At 42.4% G+C, this 19,415-nt stretch overlaps 2 protein-coding genes across 2 annotated transcripts in view; one reads left to right on the top strand and one right to left on the bottom strand.

The window, feature by feature from the left end:
- The window catches only part of TMEM163 (transmembrane protein 163), a 159,477-nt gene extending 145,874 nt beyond the window's left edge, over window positions 1–13,603 (top strand). The window contains exons 7-8 of the mRNA XM_038421601.2: window positions 10,685–10,826; window positions 13,162–13,603. Coding sequence (XP_038277529.1) covers window positions 10,685–10,826; window positions 13,162–13,222 — 203 coding nt within the window. The 3' untranslated portion in view covers window positions 13,223–13,603. The remainder of the gene's footprint in view (window positions 1–10,684; window positions 10,827–13,161) is intronic.
- A 261-nt stretch (window positions 13,604–13,864) lies between these two features.
- MGAT5 (alpha-1,6-mannosylglycoprotein 6-beta-N-acetylglucosaminyltransferase) overlaps window positions 13,865–19,415 on the bottom strand; it is a 251,743-nt gene continuing 246,192 nt past the window's right edge. The window contains exon 17 of the mRNA XM_043505033.1: window positions 13,865–14,438. Within this exon, the coding sequence (XP_043360968.1) occupies window positions 14,412–14,438 (27 nt within the window). The 3' untranslated portion in view covers window positions 13,865–14,411. The remainder of the gene's footprint in view (window positions 14,439–19,415) is intronic.

The raw sequence follows: 19,415 nt of genomic DNA, 5'->3' as shown, positions 1-19,415 counted from the left end.
GGACAGCAAAGTAACTTTACCTCTCCCGAGCATGAGGGGGAGCATGGGAGGAAACTCTAACGTGCTTGTTTGAAAATTTAACAAGTATGAGAGATTCTAGGTAGGATGGGGATACGCTGAGAAGGGCCTTGTAAGTGAAGACAAGTAGCTTATGTTTGAGGTGGTGGAGAAAGGGGAACTAACTGAAAATGCAAAGAAAGGTTGACATGATCAACATGAGGAGCCAGAAAAATGATCTTTATAGCAGATTTTGAATGGATATAAGTGGCTCAAGATTGCATTCGTCAAGGCCAAGGTTGCAGTAGCCAAGATGCAAAATGATGAGGGACCTAGATAAGAGTTTTAGCTACATAGATGGATAGGAAAGCCCAAATTTTAGAGATGCTATGCAGAAAGAACCTGTAAGATTTAGACACAGCCTGGATGTGATGATCTACAGAGAGGGCTGGGTCAAAGATAACACCCATGTTACAGGTATAGAGGAGGGCAGTTCACCATATATAGCATTATTGTATTAGTGTAAAAAATATAGCATCTAGAGACCTTATGGTGATGGATGAGATAGAAATGCCATAAGACATGATAGGAGTATTACTACAAATTATCCACATCTTCAGCACTGGCAATATAAGGGAATTTATTATCACTAGCTCTTAACTGTCACAAGATGTTTCATTGGTGATCAATGACGGGGATTGAATGTCTTATTACCATGCAGTGGAATACAAATGATGTGTAGAGAAAACATGGTACGTGCTATATAGTTTGTGAAGTCTTCATCCCAGAGACTTTGGAAATAACACTTCCACTACGGAGCTTAGGGGAACTCATTCTCAAATTATAAGTTTTTCCCCATTAGCATTTATTAAAGATTTTGAACTAAAAAACATAGAATCAAGAAACAGTGATTCTGAAAACATTTCTTTCCCAGCCCACACAAACAGCCCCATGCTCTCACCGTAACAATAATCCAAAGACTAGAACAGAACAAACAAAACACCAGCAGACATTTAAAACAGTTCATTTATTTCTTTTCAGAGATAAATTACATAGAAAAATACAGAATGAAAACAATGAGACATTTTAAGATCAAATTTCATTCAACAGGTAAATATTATATGCAACCACTAAACGAATGCAGTTGTACAGGATTTTTGTGGAATAAGAGTGACATCTTGTGGCCAGCTCAGGAAAATAACTCAGAGGTCTATATTTCATGTGGGACGGTACATAGATGGTACTTTTCTAAAGCAGTAGTCTCAAACTTAATATGCATCATGCTGCATCACCAATCAAGAGCGCATTGTTTTCTTCTACATTATAATGCAAAATGTAGCACCACTGGGGGCATTCTACCATCACAACACACTATCTAGTAGGATATTCCAGGAACCTCTCCAAGCAAACTTTTTGAATCAAATTCTCACACACAGTTCTCATCAACTACAATGAGAGTCATGTTCATATTTCTGAGGGCAAGACCAAGCCCTTGAAGTTGAACATGTACAAAAATGTTTGTGCATATTGTGTTTTATTAAATGCAGAACTGGTATTAATTCAGCATGGTGAGATCAAGCACTCAAAAGGCAAACGTTGGGATTCATCCTCAATATTAACTCATCCACCTTGTATACCTTGTATACTTAATCATATTAATTAATAGGAAATATACAGTGCTAGAGCAACCTTAGCATTTGGAGTAGTTTGCTGACTTGAGTGTTTGATATGGCCACCTTAACATTACCATTCTGCTTGCATTTCTTTTTTGCAGTAGCTGCCTGTGACTTCAGCCTTGCAGCTTAGTTTCAATCCACTTGCTGACATGGCCATTGTCCAGCCACAATTGCTTAATCCAACATCAACTACCTGCATCAACGAGTGATGGGACCAGCTCAAGCCCTGTTGGCCATACCATCAAAGGCCAATGGCTTCAGTCTTGCAGTGCAATTATGATGCACCTGCTCTGCTGCCTGGCCAACATTCAGCCCCAAATGCATAATCAACCCGTCATCAACGAGCAGCATCAATGAGTGCCAAGACCAGCTCAAGTCCCATCTGCCATACCAAAAGCAGCTTGCTCCCACAGCATGCCTGTCCTGTTGAACCCACTGCATATGTACTGCTTCTGCCTGGAAGCCCAGCAGTGATCCATCTGCTGACCTGGCTACCTTCTTGCAGGCCCATTGCACTATAGAGTGTCTGAAAATTCAAACATCGACTATGCTTTGGATATCTCCTTGGTTCAGAAACAGATAGGGTTAGTTACACTTAATGCCAGACCCAGCAACCTTTCCCCGGGGGTGGACAAAAGTTCTGTAACAATTTGATTTCTAACATCCTATAGCCTAAACCTAGCAAAAGTCAAAGCCCACTGATGCTACTGCCCCAGTCTGAAAGAATATGAGCTAAAGTTAACTGGGTTGAGACTGCAGCAGGCCAAAGCTTTTTTTTTTATTACTGCAGCAAACAGTTGTCTTGTCAGAAAGCTACCATCACGTGCATAAACCGTAAGCCTGGCTCCTGGTTCCATCTGGCTAGGAAAACTTTGAGTGCCCTTACAGAGCACAGGCATTCATCTGCACATTTCCATATCACCACTGAGGCCTCATTCCCATTCTGATCTATTTCAGAGAATTTTAAATGCAGCAACACGGCACAAGTGACACTGTATATTCGGTAATTAATCTGCCCACCTGGACCTGTCTGTGGTTGCCTGCAGCACTGTTACTCTGAAAGCACCAAAAAAGGCCACAAGAAATGCTGCCTTGAATGAAATGGCCTCCCTCACAGCACTGCATATCCTGGGCAAACCATTTAATAACCCTGTAAGAATCTCTGTGGCTATGCAGATCCTGTCACCCCCTCCTCTGCTCTTGGTCTCTGGACCAAAAGCTTCCACGCTAGGAAATCTCTACATGGGCCTGGGAAACCTGCTAGTTTACACCAATAGGACAGTTCTACTATTTGACCTGATATAGTAGAGGGAGCTAACCCATAGTGCACCAAGGACATGGCGTCTCTTACCACCTGATGCTAAGGGATGGGTCACAGATGCTGGAGTCTTTCCTGGGCTTTAGATTCTGTGAACTCAGTAAGGTACACCACACAGGCCATCGTTGGGGCAACTGCATTCCTGACTAATCCTGTGACTGTCAGCAGCCAAGGTTCCACAGTTGCTTGGGCATCACCTGTGGATCTCTGTTGGCAAACAGGGCAAAATCCTGGAATCTGTTGTCTGCCAGCTGCAAGGTGAATGGTCCCAGCCAAGGTCCATGGTCCCAGCCAAGGTCCTGGGTACTGTCCACTAAAATCTCTGTCCTACTCTCATCCTCACTCCAGGCTAGAGAGTGTCCCCCTCCAGCTCCCCTCCTCATGACTGTTCCCTTGCCAGTGGTCCCCATCCACTCTGAAGTCCTGGAGGACTGACAATCTGTCTCCCCCATGGGGCAGTGACCTTAGGTCCATGATTGCTTGACAAAGTGGCGTAAAGGAATCTTTCCCATCTCTAAGGCCGCCATTCAGTGTCTCCATGAGGGCTGGACTTGCCCCCCCACCCCCAAAGGGAACAGGAGAGGAAATCCCTTCTAAGGCCTCTGGCCACTCCCATGCCCCTCCCCCCCACAGTGCCAACCCCTGCTGTAGCTGCCCCAATCCTCCTCCCATGCCTTATTTCTGCAGTTCTGAGCTGCCCCCCTCGGGGGTTGGGGGGTGGGGCACAGGGTGGAGAGCAGGGCCCAGTGCTGTCCCCTGACCTCAACACCCTCCCCCTTGAGATAAGGGTGGGAGGGGACTTAGCATCTTGCTAGGTCCCAGCTGAATGGCTCCTAGAATGGTGCTTGAAATGCCCCCTGCCATACCATTAGCAGCCTCCTGTGTACCCCAACCCCCTCCCCATGAGCAGGGTGAGGAAAAGGGCAGCAGCACCATGGACAGTCCTGGCAGCAGGACGTTCCCATGGCAGCAGCAGCCACCCCACATATCCTTGCCCCTGTCTCCCAGCAGCAGAGAGGGGCAATGGTGCACCGCTGAGTCCCCTGTAGCTTCCTCTGTTTTGAATTTTCTGCAGCTCTGGAAGCAAGATGCATCAATACCCACCCACCCTGCAGGGCTCCAACTCTTCGAGCAGGCTGTGCCTCTAGATCGTGGAACCAAGTGTCTGACCCCCATGACAGGCTAGCGACCTCTCCACCAGAGTGCGCCCCAAGAAGCAGGGAGGGCTGGTCCCACAGTACCTACCTTTCCTCTGGACGCTGCATCGCCTGACTGTAGAAGCCACCTCGAGTCTTCCTCGTCCTGGCATCCTGGAGCTGCGAACCTAAAAGATTCCATGTGCTGGCTCTGGTCCCATGATTCTTGCAATGTTGCCCACATGTATGCTTGCTCCAGGCATGGCCGAAGAGCAACGAAAAACCCCTAGTATAGAGTCTCAGAGCTTGGGTCAACTGAGTTGGGCTGGGCTAAAAACTGCAGTGCAGATGTTTGGGGTTGGGCTGGAGCCTGAACTCTGGGACCCTCCCCCCTTGTGGGGTTTAAGGGCCAGGACTCCAGCCCAAACCCAAATAGCTACACTGCAATTTTAGCCCTGCAGCCCGAGCCCCACGAGCCTGAGTCAGCTGACTTGGGCCAGCTGTAGCCATGCAGCAGGTCTTTTACTGCAGTGTAAATATACACAAAGAGGTTTTTGAAAAGCCCTAGCTTAGCTTAAGTAGGCAAGGAGAAGCAGACAGCAGCCAATCAACTAGCCCCATTCCCCTTTGCCCAGCCAATAGCTAATCAGAGAACCAAAAGGGAGTTGGAAGGGGCAAGAGCCCCCTACCTGCTGCACGTGTTTTGGACTTCTGTCCTACTCTGCTGTCTGTCAAAGTCCCTTCCCCCACTCCAGGCAGTAAGAAGGTATTTTCAAAAATCCTGTCCTCCTTTGGCTTATGTGTGTCAATTTCTTTCTGGTTCTCTTCCTATCTCACCAGTTTTTGTTTTGCTGCTGGTAAGGCGTGTGACTGGCACTGTTTCTGTGCTATGGCCTGGCCTGAACCTAGACTGAGAATTGTCTCAGAGGTCAGTGGTTATCTGGTGCTTCTGCCGCCAGTAACACAATAATCTTACCCAGGAAGGGAGAGTTTGACAGTGAATGGCAGTCACTGGTGAGAAACGCTGGGTTTTCCCCCCTGAGAACAGGCTGAACATGTCAGTCTTTCATAATGTTAGGCAGATCATTTATCTGAGGGACATGTCAACTGTTTCTATCAAGAGTGAGCCAAGGCATTGCTTTCTGGCTTTAAGCAGCCAATAGGGAGAGTGCTCCAGGCTACAGGTGGTAGAATGGACTTTTTTTCATTGCATTTGCATAGGGTATATACCACCTGTATCTATGGGACTTGATCCAGTTTTCATAGGGTGAGTGGAGTGCAAGTTTTCTTTGATTCTAAGATGCAATGATATATGGCGTTCCGAGGATGTGGAGAACCCCACATGAATCAGATCCATGCACTGGAGATAATGCAGGCCTGTCCCGCCTCTCAGTTTGGTTTATAATTAAGAAAAGATGTCTGTCCAGTAACTATGCTAGCACAACAGGAGCAAAGAAATATTGCAATTGGATCACATCCAGTATTGTACACCTGAGTCATAGAAATCCCAAGATACAGTAGTCACACAGATAGCTTCAGACCTCACTAGCCAGATGAAAATATCAAAAGAATCCATGGTTTCAGAGTAGCAGCCGTATTAGTCTGTATCCACAAAAAGAAAAGGAGGACTTGTGGCACCTTAGAGACTAAAATTTATTTGAGCATAAGCTTTCGTAGCTCACAAAAGCTTATGCTCAAATAAATTTGTTAGTCTCTAAGGTACCACAAGTCGTCTTTTTTTTTTTTTTTTTTTAAAGAATCCATTTGAGGGGATGTCAGATTAAACCATCACAGTACCTACCTTTGTTCTGAGCATAGAGAGATTTCATTTCTATGGCAAACTTTGTGTTGAAGGGCTTTACATGAAAAAAAAATCCATTTCTCAACAGGTTTAACAAGCCAATTTGCACAAGGCCTGACTTTTCAAATGCCTGAGGTATTAGTAGGAGGAGGCTGTGAACTAGTGATGTGCTTCAAGGGAAGTATTTAATACAACCTTCATAATCTGGCAGCTGATCACTGGACATTCCAAAGTTCTTCTCAAGAGTCTCTTCATTAAATACTAAATGTACTTCAGAGAGGTACTTAACTGTCTGTAATATAAGATTCAAACTCAGGCTACAACCTGTGGAAGGAACAAAAAACCCTGTCCGTGTTAATGTGTTATCTTCAGTTTGTTGAAGGGCTACTCTTTCTTTATTATGTGGTTTCAATTATTTACATCTTCAGTTCTTTGAATCCTGCCCCTGGATCATTATTTCTCCCTTATGCTGAGAAGCAAGTTCCTTCTCCATGTATTTCTGTTAGATGACAAAGCTTGAACCACCAGACACAAGAACTGTAGTCAGCAACGTCATCATCCCAGAGCAAATTGCGTACCATACAGAATGGCACATAGCTGGTTGGAGTATTCACCCTCACAGCTCTCTGTGGGATAGGAAGTTTTCTGTATATTCAACACGGAGGAGCACCAGTAGGATGAGTCTGCCAGGATGTGAGTAGAGGGGAGTTTGTGATTAGAATACACTCCGTGTACACTCTATAGAGTTCATGGCAATATAGGTCTGTGCAAAAATGTCCTTGGCTGTGTCTACACTACCGTGGTAATTCGACCTATACTACGCAACTCCAGCTACGTGAATAACGTAGCTGGAGTGAATGCACCTTAGGTTGAGTTGCCTTGGGGGTTGACTGGAGAAACTCTCCCATTGACTTACCTTACTTTCTTGTTGGGGGTAGCAACTGGAGAGCAATCTGCTCTAGACCCGCTAAATCAACTGCCGATGGATCGATCTCAGAGAGTCGATCCTGGCTGTAGTGTAGACCTGCGCCTTATTTCAGAATATTTTCTGGGTATAGCCATGGGTTGAATTGTCCAAACTATATTTCTCTTCAATTAGGTGAATTTTTTCCAGTGCCCTTGCCATTGTGGTTGAGAGAGCAGACCAATTCCGAAGTGCAATTACATTCCAAGGAGCCAGTTGTCACCTCAAATATCCATACAACTTCCATTTGGAGGCTTACAGATCTCAGGGCAGAATTGGGGCCTAAAAGTTCCTTAGCTCCAGGTTCATATGTAAATCCTACTAAGCCAACGCGGACTACAGTCATGAAGAACAATCACCTATGTTCTCTAACAGTCATTTTTTTCCTAGCTTGCTTCTTCCTGTCCGGACCCCAAGTGTTGGTAAATTAGATCTGGTCAGCATTATCAAGCATATTCTCAAAAACATGATGGGAGGCATTTTCAAAGGTGCCTAAGAGACTTCAGAGTACGTGACACAAAGGAGAAAGTCAGTGGGACATGTGCTCCTAAATCACTTAAGTGTTTTTGAAAATCCCACTGCTGAACATTCAGAACTAGGAAATGACATGTTTTTTTTTTGTTTTTTGTTTTTGTTTTTTGTTTTTACCTAGCACATAGTCTTGCTGAAATCTGTGTGAACACAAATAAACAACAGTTAGCCCAAATGCTATTCTATTGAGAACTCAAACTCAGGAACATTAGAGTTCAGAACTGATTCCATCTCACCTCCCTCTCCACACATTACCAGAGAGACACTGAAAAATAAGAGAAAGCTCAAAGAACAAAAATGATTATGTGGCAGGAAGGACTGATTTAGGAGAGCTTAAAGAGCTAAATATGTGTAGTGATGTTCTCTTCAGTCTTCTATTAGCCTAACAGTTTGCCCATACTTGAAGGTTGTAAACAAGGACAGAATGGAACATAGGATGGTAGACTGCGGAGTGATGGGATGAAATTTAGAGAGTGAATGTTTAAGGAAAACTCTCTGGCTCTGAGATGTTAGATTGTGGCACAGTCTCCCAGAAGGAATAGGTGAAAGCTGAATTGCTTGGGACTCAAAGATAGATTGGACAAAACACTAGAAAATGGCTTGTAGGGAACAATCTTGCATTACTTGGGAAAGGGCTGCAATGATAACTTCAAAAGAAAAATTAAACCTTTTGTCCAAAAGCTAAAACACTTCCAGATCCTAGTTCCTCTCTTTGAGAGCATTGGTCTGCCATTGCAAGGCCATTAGTAAGAGAAACAAGATAGTCTAGTGTTTGGAGAATGGGGCATTTATTATTAGGAACAGTGGGTTATACAAGAGAGCATCACTTAACAACCACTCTGCTCAGGTTCCTTTGAGTGATAGATACAAGGCATTGGGGTTTATTTACTATTGAGAGAGAAGCAGCATTTCCAAATGGAAGGCTATCTCATGCCATGGAATTTTAATCAGAGCTCCCTTTTGCCCTTGGAAATTAACAAGGAGAAAGAACAAAAAATTAAGGGGAGAAAGGATGCCCCAGCAGTTAGGGACAAGCCTGATACCCAGGTCAATTTACTGTTCTGCCAGAGAATTCCTCTGTGATGTTCAGCAGGTCACTTAGGGTATTGTCTATACTGCAATAAAAGCCCAACGGCACAGATACGGCTGGCCCAGATTGGTTGACTCAGGGCTCTCAGGGTGCAAGCTGCGGGGCTATAAAAGAGCAGTGTAGACATTTGGGCTCAGACTGTGGCCCAGGATCTGAGACCCCATGAATGGATTGGGTCTCAGAGCCCCGGCTACAGCCAAGCCCAAATGTTTACACTGATATTTTTAGCCCCACAGCCAAGCCAAAGTCAGGTGATGCAGGCTCAGACTCTGTTGTTTTTTTTTAATTGCAGTGCAGACATGCCCTTAGTCTTTCAGGCCGAAAGACCTTTGAAAATCAGGACTCCAGTGCTTCAGTTCCTCATTTATAAAATAGAGACAATAGTTCTTCCCTTCCTCAGGAGTGCTGTGAGGATAAATGCAATAAAGATTCAGAGGCACTCAGATGGGCCCATATGGAGTACCATAGAGAGGAAGTATTAGATGCTATGGTCTGTTGGCACCCAGATGTCATAGCAGTTAGTGCAATATAAAACAGGTAGAGACTAGGCTAAGAGCTTCAGCAGGCAGAGAGTTAGAGCCTTTGGCTGGGTTTAAACTATATTATTTTTCCTACAGTTTCCCACTGTTCCTAATACTAGAGCACTTAAAGCAATATATCTTCAAATCTTGCTCCAAGCAGGCCTAAAATGATATCTAAAGTGCTGGCAAATGCCACAATCTGATCTATACAGACACCCTGACCACCAGGGCAGCTCCACCCTTGTTAACAAAAGTGGGAAATTATAGAATGATGAGTTGGCCTTTGAGGGCTGGTGGTGGAAGACCATGGTTCAGCAGAAAACAAACCACCTACCGTGAAAGGGTGAAACAGTGAAGCGTGAGTCTGGGAGGAAAAGGGTGACTGCAAATATGCAGCAAGAGGAAGGACTTTTTCTTTTAAAAAGCAGGATGTCAAGGAGTGACTGTAAATGCCCTAGAAGAGGAAAGGTCTTTGAAGGGCTAAACTGATACATTAAAAGAAAGAAAAGTAAAAAATTTGGATTGAAAAGTACATTATCAAGCCTGAAAACTGCTGACTGGGAGTGACAGGTATGCAGGTCTTTTGACATGTATGGGGAATAGTCTGAGCAAGCTCACTCTCTATGTATTCAGCTGTAAGATGAAGCTCCAATATACATTAAAGCAGGATATATGGATCAAAAGAAAAACAAATCTTAAAGTGCAGTTCTCTGAAGTTATGATGTAAAAATGGAACTTTCATACTCATCAGATCTGCTCCTAGTGTGTATTCACAGACAACTCTGCTTCCTTTAAGTCACAGAAATACAGCACACACTATGGGAGAGTGAGGTGGAGTCATGTTATTGATTAAGTTACTTACTAATGTCTTACCAGTTAACACGGGCCCACACCTATTGAATACACTGAGATTGTACGTGTGTTTTTAAGGGCATTTATGGATAGCAACAGGCCTAGACAGTGGTCAGAGTATTATTTGGCCTACAGAATCTTTATCCATGGTATTATGAAAGGAAGACAGATGCCAGCCTGAAACATTGAGCTTGCAAGTTGTGAAGTAAGAAAGAAGATTTTGTGTGTGTTCATTTTTCAAGTAGTAATTTGAACACTGATGAGAAACAAACAATAACTATATAGAACCGTAAGGGGGCCTTTAAAATAAAGGGTCACTTTTCAGATAGAATGACCCTTTGACAGATATTTTGAAAGTGGCAAAGCTGCTCAAGGAAAGAGACTCAATGAATAGGATTTAGAATGGAAACTAAAAGGGGAAGGTAAAGTGGTGGCTGATGACTGCACAAGAGAGACGATGGCAAGAGATGGACGTTACCTCATTCATACTGGAAATGAAAAGCACCACCAGGTCCTAGGATATAAAGGGATGATACTGAACATTACAGCTCTGATTTTTTTTTTCTCCAAATGAGAGCCTCATAGTAAGCTGTGGCTGAGCTAGAGACCTGTGCCTTCTTTCTCAGTGCAGCACAGCATTAAATGGCCTCTACTCTACAGTTGCAGAGACTCTCTGCCTACTAGGTGCAGTATAATGGCTTTTATCCCCACAGAGTCTCTTCACAATTGAGGCCATTAAGCTGAAGCTAAGAGATGAGTTCTTCCCTTGATTTGTATGGTTTATTTTTTCTCTTCCAGGTTTCAACTCTCTTGTAGGTGGAGTAATGGGATTTTCCATCCTTTTAAGTGCAGAAGTTTTTAAGCACAATGCTTCTGTCTGGTACCTGGATGGCAGTATAGGAATTTTAATGGGACTTACAATACTTGCCTATGGAGTCAAGTGAGTTAAACTTCTTATTTTTGTAATTTGCATTAGCAAGCACATTCATGTGATTCATTCATGATCTACAGTGCTAAATGTCCTGCCCGTTAATGAACAAGAGCAATCCTCATTTAGAATGTGTGTCTTCATTTGGAATGCGTGTGCATACCTGCACATTTCTGGCAGCTAGCTCCTGCACTGGGACCTTGCAGCATGGCAGCTCATATCACATTATCACAGATCTTGTTAGTTATTGAAGGCAACAGTGTCTGAAAGAAAAGAATGCTGTTTATTAATTGTTTGGGAACCTGCTCTCCTCAAGTGGATGGGAGAGAGGCTAATTTCTAGGTGGGCCGTGGTGTGGTTTCTATAGCACTCTATGGGAGAACAAAGTTTCTAGTCACTGAAAGGTGACCTTGTAGTGAAAAAAAAATCTCTGCACCATCCCCCTGAACATCTAGTCCCTTGGGCATGTTTAGGGTTCATTTGTTCTCAAAATATTCCCTTTAAAAAAAAAAGTAAGAATGGTTATTTCTTTCAGAACAAAACAATATTCCGTTAATCCTGCAATAAAAACAGAATAGTTATATAACAAAATGGAGCCCATTCATATAACAATTACATTTCACTCAACACATCTCTTCTGTTAAGAGGTATTTGCTATCCAGTACAACACCTTTAAACAAAAGGATTGTTGGTGTTTCAAATATAGTAAGCGTCAGCTGACAGAGGCTTATATATCTTTGGTGTAATCTACTTAGTACGGTAGCTGTTAGCACAATGTGCAGTGTGATGGCAGTGGGATTTAAAAAACAAAAGCTTGTTTATGTTACAGAGAAGCCAAAAACATTGTAATTTTAGGGCTTTTTGTATTGCTTTGTTTTAGCTAATCTATTTTTGTGTGTATTTTTTTTTTTTTTTTTTTTAAAAACACCACATTTTGGCTTTGGGATATTTACCTTTGAAGGATAGATGCATAATTCTGGGTCAGAATTCCTCTAAAATATTGTTATGTCACGTTTCTAAGCCCTCTTTTTCCTGTGTGAAGTATAGGGAGAGGTTAGCTGCTCCATAGCGAATGCTGCAACTGAGTTTAAATTATATACTGGATATTGGCCTCCTTCTCAAACATGACAAAATACACCGTATATTGGCTTGAAAACTGATTGGTCAGCCTAGACCCAAATCATTTTTCTACTAGATTTGAAGTGAATGGGATAAGGGATTCTTGAATGGTAACACTAAAATTGGAGGTGAAATCCTTGCCTCCAATCCTTGCCTAAAATTGGAGGTGAAATCCATGGGAGTTTTGCCATTGACTTCATTGGGGCCAGAATTTCACTGCAGGTCTTCTGGGTGATAAATGTCTTTAGGTTTTTTTCCTCCACTTCGTAGGAAAATAGTAATAATAAAAATGATAGAAGCTATTTTATTGGACTCCCTTGCAGAGACCTAGTGCCCAGACCTATGATTTTTAGTTTATAATCCACTTTAGAAAGTTAACATTTGAATTAAGAATGCCACTCCTATAAATGAAGGAATGTGCTCTTGTAAAATCATTGGCATCCATATTCTACAGCAGAGGCAGGATATTCTGGCCAAATACAGAGGAGAGATGGGGGACATTACAGTAGGAAAAATGCAAACATGACAGACAGAACCCAGAATCTGTCAAGTATATCCCTTGACTTCCACACTACTGCTTTGGATGGCCAGGATCAGCACTCCAAGCAGATTCCATTTGTACAGCTTGCCAGCACTGCATTGCCAGGTCGCAGTCATTCTCACTTCCAGGGGGAAGTTCTAACAAGCTCCCATGTCTTTCTGGGGCAATTCATGCCACAGAGGGATAAGCCTTGCTGTGAGTTCTGGCCAATGAGCAGATTGCACTAAGGGTGCAGTCTCTGCCATTCTCCTCCATCATAAAATTTTTTCCAAAGCAGTCTTGGTGTCAGCAGGGGGATACATCCTCTCCCAGGCTGGCAGAGCCAACCCTGATTCAGCCAGAATTCCTCCAGGGGACTCTCACTGCAGCACTATCCTGCTCCTCACCCCCACCACTCCCACACTGGGCTGTGGCTTTAAGCCATAACCTTGCCCCTTGTGTTTACATCTTCTAAAATACAGAGAAGCGAACCTGGTATTTCGAATGCTTCCGAGGGAGAACCCACCTCTCCACTCCTTATGCCTCCCCACAGCTTCTTAAAGGTTGGGCAGAGCTGGTTCTGGGCCTGGTTTCACTCTGATCAGCATTGAAGAGATAAACCTTCCTTCATGAGAGTGCCTAACACAACTCCCCTAACTGTATGCTTTCCCCTTACAGCTCGACCTAAACTTGTGCTTTTATTTGCAGGTTGCTTATTGATATGGTCCCACGTGTAAGGCAAACGCGTCATTACGAAATGTTTGAATGAAGACAGATCCCCTCTCCTCTGTATAGACTGAAACTGCAGCATCGTATGTTTTGGCAAGTGGTGCCACTGATATTTCACTGAATATGCAGTTTGTTTCCCATGGTATATTTTCTTTTAAAGTTTATTTTAATGGGAAATCTCTCTGTATAACAGGCAAATATGTGCACTGCTTACAACGCAGCAAAACAGCAACATTTTCCTTTCAAGTATGCTATTGAATCCTGTGAGTGACAGTAGAAAACGTGCATAATTTGCCATTCCAAACCAACTGTAGCGTTCTGTGTTCTAGAGTGAAATTGTTTTTACTGATATAATAGATGTCTGTAGATAAAAGGTGCCAGTTTCAGAGCCTTTTTTTTTTTTTTTTTTACACTGTTGGCTCAAACTTTCCAAATTTGTGCTGTAACTTTGAATTACAGCCATTGCCAACCTCTTCAGCTCACAACTCAACAAAGGTACTGTATGTAGATTATGGATGCTAGCAACCATTGCTTAAAAGGCACTGAAGTAAATAATATTTTTGTCTCAAGTTAGGAGGATGGACTCCACAGAAAAAACAGCACAAGACCCACTCATTGCTATGATCAGAGTTTAATTTCATACTATTTTATTAATCCTAAATTATCTAAAATACAAGTGTTCTTCTAATTTGAATTTCATTTTTATTTAACAAGTAACTCACACAGTACATTGCTTTGCATGGACCAAATAAGCACAAAGAGTATTACTGTACAGATAAAAGCCAAAATGAAGCACAAGAAGGACCAGTATGAGAAATATGATTCTCACTCTTTTATTGTATCATACACAGATGTACCAGTATTTGTGACTACATGGTTGCTCTGTTGCCTGATGAAGGTACAGCAGTGACGGCTTTGAACTGCAGTGAAATACAAAGCTATTCATTAGATTTAGGTTATTCTTAAAAAACAAAAAACTGTTCACCCTCCACCACACATTCCTATGTATTTCTTAATATCCTACTTATAATATCCAAGAACCATGATGTATACAATAAAACTTAACTATTTTATACAGTACCTGTACGTAACATTTGACAGCTGTTTCCAGAATGTATTGTAGAATAAAGTCTTCCTGTACAGCACCCATTAAACTAGATTCTCTGGTCACTGCAATTTCCTCCATACTTTGTATATTTCAAGTTGGTTTCACAGTGTGCAGAAGTGAATCAGTGTTGAGGCATTTCATTTGTTCCCTGGTGGGTGACAAAAGGAGCTCTGCTATCATGGAGGTCAGAATAATACATCAAGAAGTGGGGAGATCCACATTCATACAACAGCAGACCTACAATCAAATTGTTGAGGAATTGATAATAGATTGTTTTTTGATATTTTATGTTTATATAGCACCTTTGATTCCCAGTCATAAAGCACTCACAAACTGTTGACCAAATTCTGATATCCTTACTCAGGCAAACTGCAACCGAGTAAAAACAGACAGCTTGATGGTTCCACTATGTGATAGTTCTTTGCCTAAATAAAGCCCAAAATACTCAACAAGGTTATGATCTGTATTACCGTGGTGCTGAGGAGCCTCAGTCATGGACCAGGATACTCTGGTGCTAGGAGATGTACAAACACGCAACAAAAAGGCAGTCCCTACCCCAAAGCGCTTACAATCTAAGAGCCAACAGATTGAGGAGTACAAGGAAACAATGAGACAGAATTGGTAGTCAGCATGACAAGGTGGGTCTCAATGCACCATCAGCCTAAACACTGTCAAACTTTTCTGAGGTTCCACTCAGTTTCTTCTGCATTCCTCCTTTGGGGATTGTGGCACCTGGCCCCCTCATTCCCAGAAAACACTGAGGGGGCAGGCCCACAAATGTAGAGTTTGGGAATCTCTGGCAAGGGGGCACAGGGACATCTCCACAGAGGCCTTCACAGCATCTCTCAGTCCCCTGTTACTTTGCTCACTCTCAGCAATCTTTAGCAGATGCATTACTTTCCCCCACCAAAATGTCCCCTACTTTAGGGAACAGATACAGACAAGTAATGTAGTCTCTGGCCATGCTTTCGTAGGAAATCTGTAAGAAGTCACTGGAAGTAGCAAGAGCCCTTGGCATGTCCACTCTTGCCCCGTTCATAGTTAAGATCTTAGAATTTAGATGGATCTGTACCCACATACTACTGAGAACATAATCAGTTCACCCCTTGCCTCTGCAATGGGACATGTGCTGCTAAACAGCACAAAACCCCACTAGTTCTTTAGGACTAGGAAGTGAAGACTATTATACCCAATTAATATTGCTCTGCTACTACCGGAGTGGCTTTATAGTCATCTATTTCCCCCAATTGTTCTGTATGGAGGAAACATGGGGCAGAAAATGCATCTTTCACTGTGAACTGGATTTTCATTTTCTAGCATTTGGGTCTTTTGTATTTAATTTGGGTTAGTTCAAGTTTGTACAGTGCTTTGTAAACAAAGTTTTTTTCAGTGCTAAGTAGTAGTTGTAATATCCATAATGCCACTGGATAATACTAAAGATCATTACATGCCATTCAGCAGTACATACAGCACTTTTCAGCATCACAGAGAGACAAGACCACAACTGTTAACAAAGTAAGCACCAGGTAAAGTATAGGACAGACCTCCACAAAAGCAGTAGCATATTGCAGTGCATTTGCCATAGGTTGGATTTTTTTTTTTTTAAAAACAGCAATGCAAATTTGTACTGTTGCCCAGTGTTAGGATGCATTTGTTGATTAATTTATCTAATGCAGGGATGCAGATTGAGCATATTCTGTGCCAAAAATATTAACTTGCTACTAAACATGTATATACAACCCCCCCCACACACACACACCATAGTCTGTTATCATAGTCAGGAAAATCTCCAAATTCCTTTATTTCATGACATACACTACTTTTCCTTTCCCATGCAGTTTGCCCCTATTGTCCAACATTCTTAGATTCTGTACCCAGTTAGTTTTAACACTCTGGCAATAATTATAATAGTTATTTTTACTTATTACTTTAACAAAAGCTTAGCAAAACCTCAGCAAAACACTGTCTTGCCCTTTATGATCTCTACATATGCCAAGAATAAAAGACTCACTTGGCATAAGGCAGAGCCTTTAATAATACATTAATTTTGGGTAGTGCCAGAAACTATTTTCCAAAGCACAAACTAAATGAAGTCATTCATCAAGCTTTCGCTTAGTCCCTTTTATTGTTCCATCATCCTTTTCCTTTGGTAACTTGGAGCGCCTTGTAGATATTGATGGAGCAGATGCTTTTTCACTGATTGAGAAGAGCAGGTTATTTAAGTGTCCTACCCGTGAATATTCTTCAGTGGAACCACAGCCTGAATGTAGCTGGAGAACTTGTCATGGCTAGCAGGGTCCTTTTCTGCCTCTTCAGTGGCATCAGTGCTCCTGCACTCTTCAGCCTCACTACTTTTCATAGGAATGGCCTTAGTGGATCAGACTTGAGGTCCATCTAGTCATTTCCTGACTCCAGGAATGGGGGAAGGTGCTAGAGCAAGAGAAGGATTAGCCAAGACACTTCCTAGCTTCTAACGTGACTGCCTCTGGTATGGAAGTCACTAACATTTGGATGTACTGAAGAAAATCAACCCTTTCAGTCAAGGACTACCTTGAAAGTTGTTTTGCTTGTCAGTGTTGCCTAGTGCTTGGAGTAAACAGGAGCATAGCACTGGAGACATGCTGTTATGAAAGCAGAGAAGTTAAAAGGTGAACAACTGAGAGGTTTCTGAATTAGAACTGAATTGAAATGCTTCTGATAAAAAGATATATGGAGATACGAACAGGATTACGTCCTTGGCTATGTAGTTCACAAACATGAGCTGTGACTGACTCCTTAAGAAAGTGGAATTAATTCCTATTTAGCATTGTTTAAATTAAACTAATTCCAGCAGATTTTGAATTGTCATAAGTGCTTTAAAGATCATCTGCGATCATCCAGGAGCCAGATATTCATTGGCATGTAAATACAAAAAACCCGCCTGAAACACTTGTGATGACATTTTGATCCTAAAGAGGAAAAAGCCAAGACAGTAGCAATGGAGAGACATTCTAGTATTCAGAAGTGAAGCTAAACTTATCACAGTTTGTGTGTATTCTTCTGTGAGAGATTGAACTTCATCTTAAAGGGTAATTTTTATGACATGTTGCAGTAGTGAAAGAGATAATTGCTTATTTAATGTACAAAAGAATCCCATGCTAGTAAAACAGCTAGCAAAATCATCAGTGTTTATTTTGTTTTGTTCATTACACATCTGTTATCTGGATCTTAGAAAAATTATGTATCAAACACTCGGTTGGAGTCCAGGAAACAAAAAACAGAGCCTGAGCCAGTTCCCAGAGAAGTTAATAGAAGGAAGGATTTTTGAAAGAGCTTAAGTAATTCGGGAGCACAAGTGCCTTTGACTTCCATGGGACTTATGCTCCTCAGTCATTTAAGTGCTTTTGAAAAATCTCACCCTTAATGCTTAAATTGAATGATATTGGCCAGATTTCTTTTTTAAAATATGATTTGTTGATCATAGCTACTGGAGTAAGTTGCTAATATAAAATGGCCCTAGTTCAAGGTAATCCTAGGGAAAGTGTGTGCACACACAAGTGCGTCAGAGAGAGAAAGATCGGTGTTCATACGAAAAAGAATCTCAGAGCATTGGCTATAGTCAGTCGTAAGTGCAGACTGGCCCTGGACAAACTCTGCCATACTGCAGATTGCAAATACACCTTAATAGTTGATATTCTGGGTCTGATACGATTCTCCTGAACAGAGACTGCAAATTATGCCATCCTAGGCAGCAGTTATGCGATAGCCACTATTGTATTAATTTAGATGGAATAAAGGGCCAAAGAATCAAAGGTGTTAACATAACACAGTCAGACAGTTTTAAACAAGGTTCATGGTAGGATATACAGAGACCCCGGCCTGCTCATTACCATGGAAAACACACATTTAAAAATCATTTGAATCTTTTATTAGAGACGCAGACAAGAAGAAAAACAATTAAATAATTTAAAATGTAAAGTACGAAACAAGGCTTTCCTTTCAACATCCCTTGTTCCCGTTTGCCAGAGGTGGGGTTTTTTTTGGAAAGGGGAGGGGGCAGAGAACCCTGTGGACAGTCTCTTTGATGGCATACAAGATGGTAACAACTGTCCTTTTGGGGAAAGAAGAAGTTAGTAGAGATGGGCTGGAGCTGTCATTGCTGCTGCTGTTAAAGTTCAATCCTGTTTCCTAAAAGACTAAACAAGCCAGGGAAAAGAGGGGGCAAGAAAAGAATCACAAAGATAGAAAACGCAGCTTCTGTCTCTGGTGTTGACTTTCACTTGCAACCTCTCTGCTGGAAAAACACAGGCATGGTACATGGTCTTACCAGCTACTCTGAGACCTGGTAAACCAGACTCTCATTACACAGAAGGCGAAAGGAGAGGGATAGGAATAAGCTAGGCAAGGAGAAAGTGTGATTGGATGGGAGCGGGGGGAGAAAAAGTTTCAGCATCCCACCTTGTGTTCAGATTTCAGCCAGTAGAGGTGATGGTGGCATCTGGGTCCCTCTCTCTTTGGCCTGGTCAGGACATCTCTCAGGATTAGGATGTAGGTCTGGGGTCCCAGGAGATGGTGGGGGTGGCAGCTATAATGGTAAAGCTGAAGCTTGCTCTAGTAGCCAATTATTCTCTCCAAAGTCTCTTTAAGGACCCCAAAAGGGAGGGCAGCATGGAATAAATCTCATTTTTGTCCATGAATTGGGCCTAATTTCTCACGCACCGATTTTGGTTTTTGATTTCTGGTGCTTTACACTTTTCTTGTTTAAGTCCTTGAGTTACATCAGTAGGTCTTTCTGTTCCCACTTGCAATGTCCCAGAGCCAGGCTCGTGCCCAAGCACAAATGTCTACACTGGCCCTGCAACCCGAACTCCAGTCATCTGACCCAGACCAGCTGCGGATGTTTAATTGTCAACATACCCTTAGATGGGCCTGTGAGGTAGGTAAGCACTACCGCCCACCCATCCTCTATTTTAATGACAGAGAAACTGAATCACAAATTACATTCACTTCCATTTTTACCTAAAGTCAGATTTTTGAATCCAGCTCTCCAGCTAGGAAAAGTGCACTAACATCCTGTGCTCATTTGCCCGCACACATCCCTGTCCCTCATTGTCCTCTATTCAACAATGGTATGAAAGGAAGCATC

The sequence above is a fragment of the Dermochelys coriacea genome, chromosome 11 (assembly GCF_009764565.3).
Source record: "Dermochelys coriacea isolate rDerCor1 chromosome 11, rDerCor1.pri.v4, whole genome shotgun sequence".
Classification (NCBI taxonomy): domain Eukaryota; kingdom Metazoa; phylum Chordata; order Testudines; family Dermochelyidae; genus Dermochelys; species Dermochelys coriacea.
The sequence above is the reverse complement of the archived record's forward strand: the minus strand, read 5'-3'. Positions and strand labels throughout refer to the sequence as shown.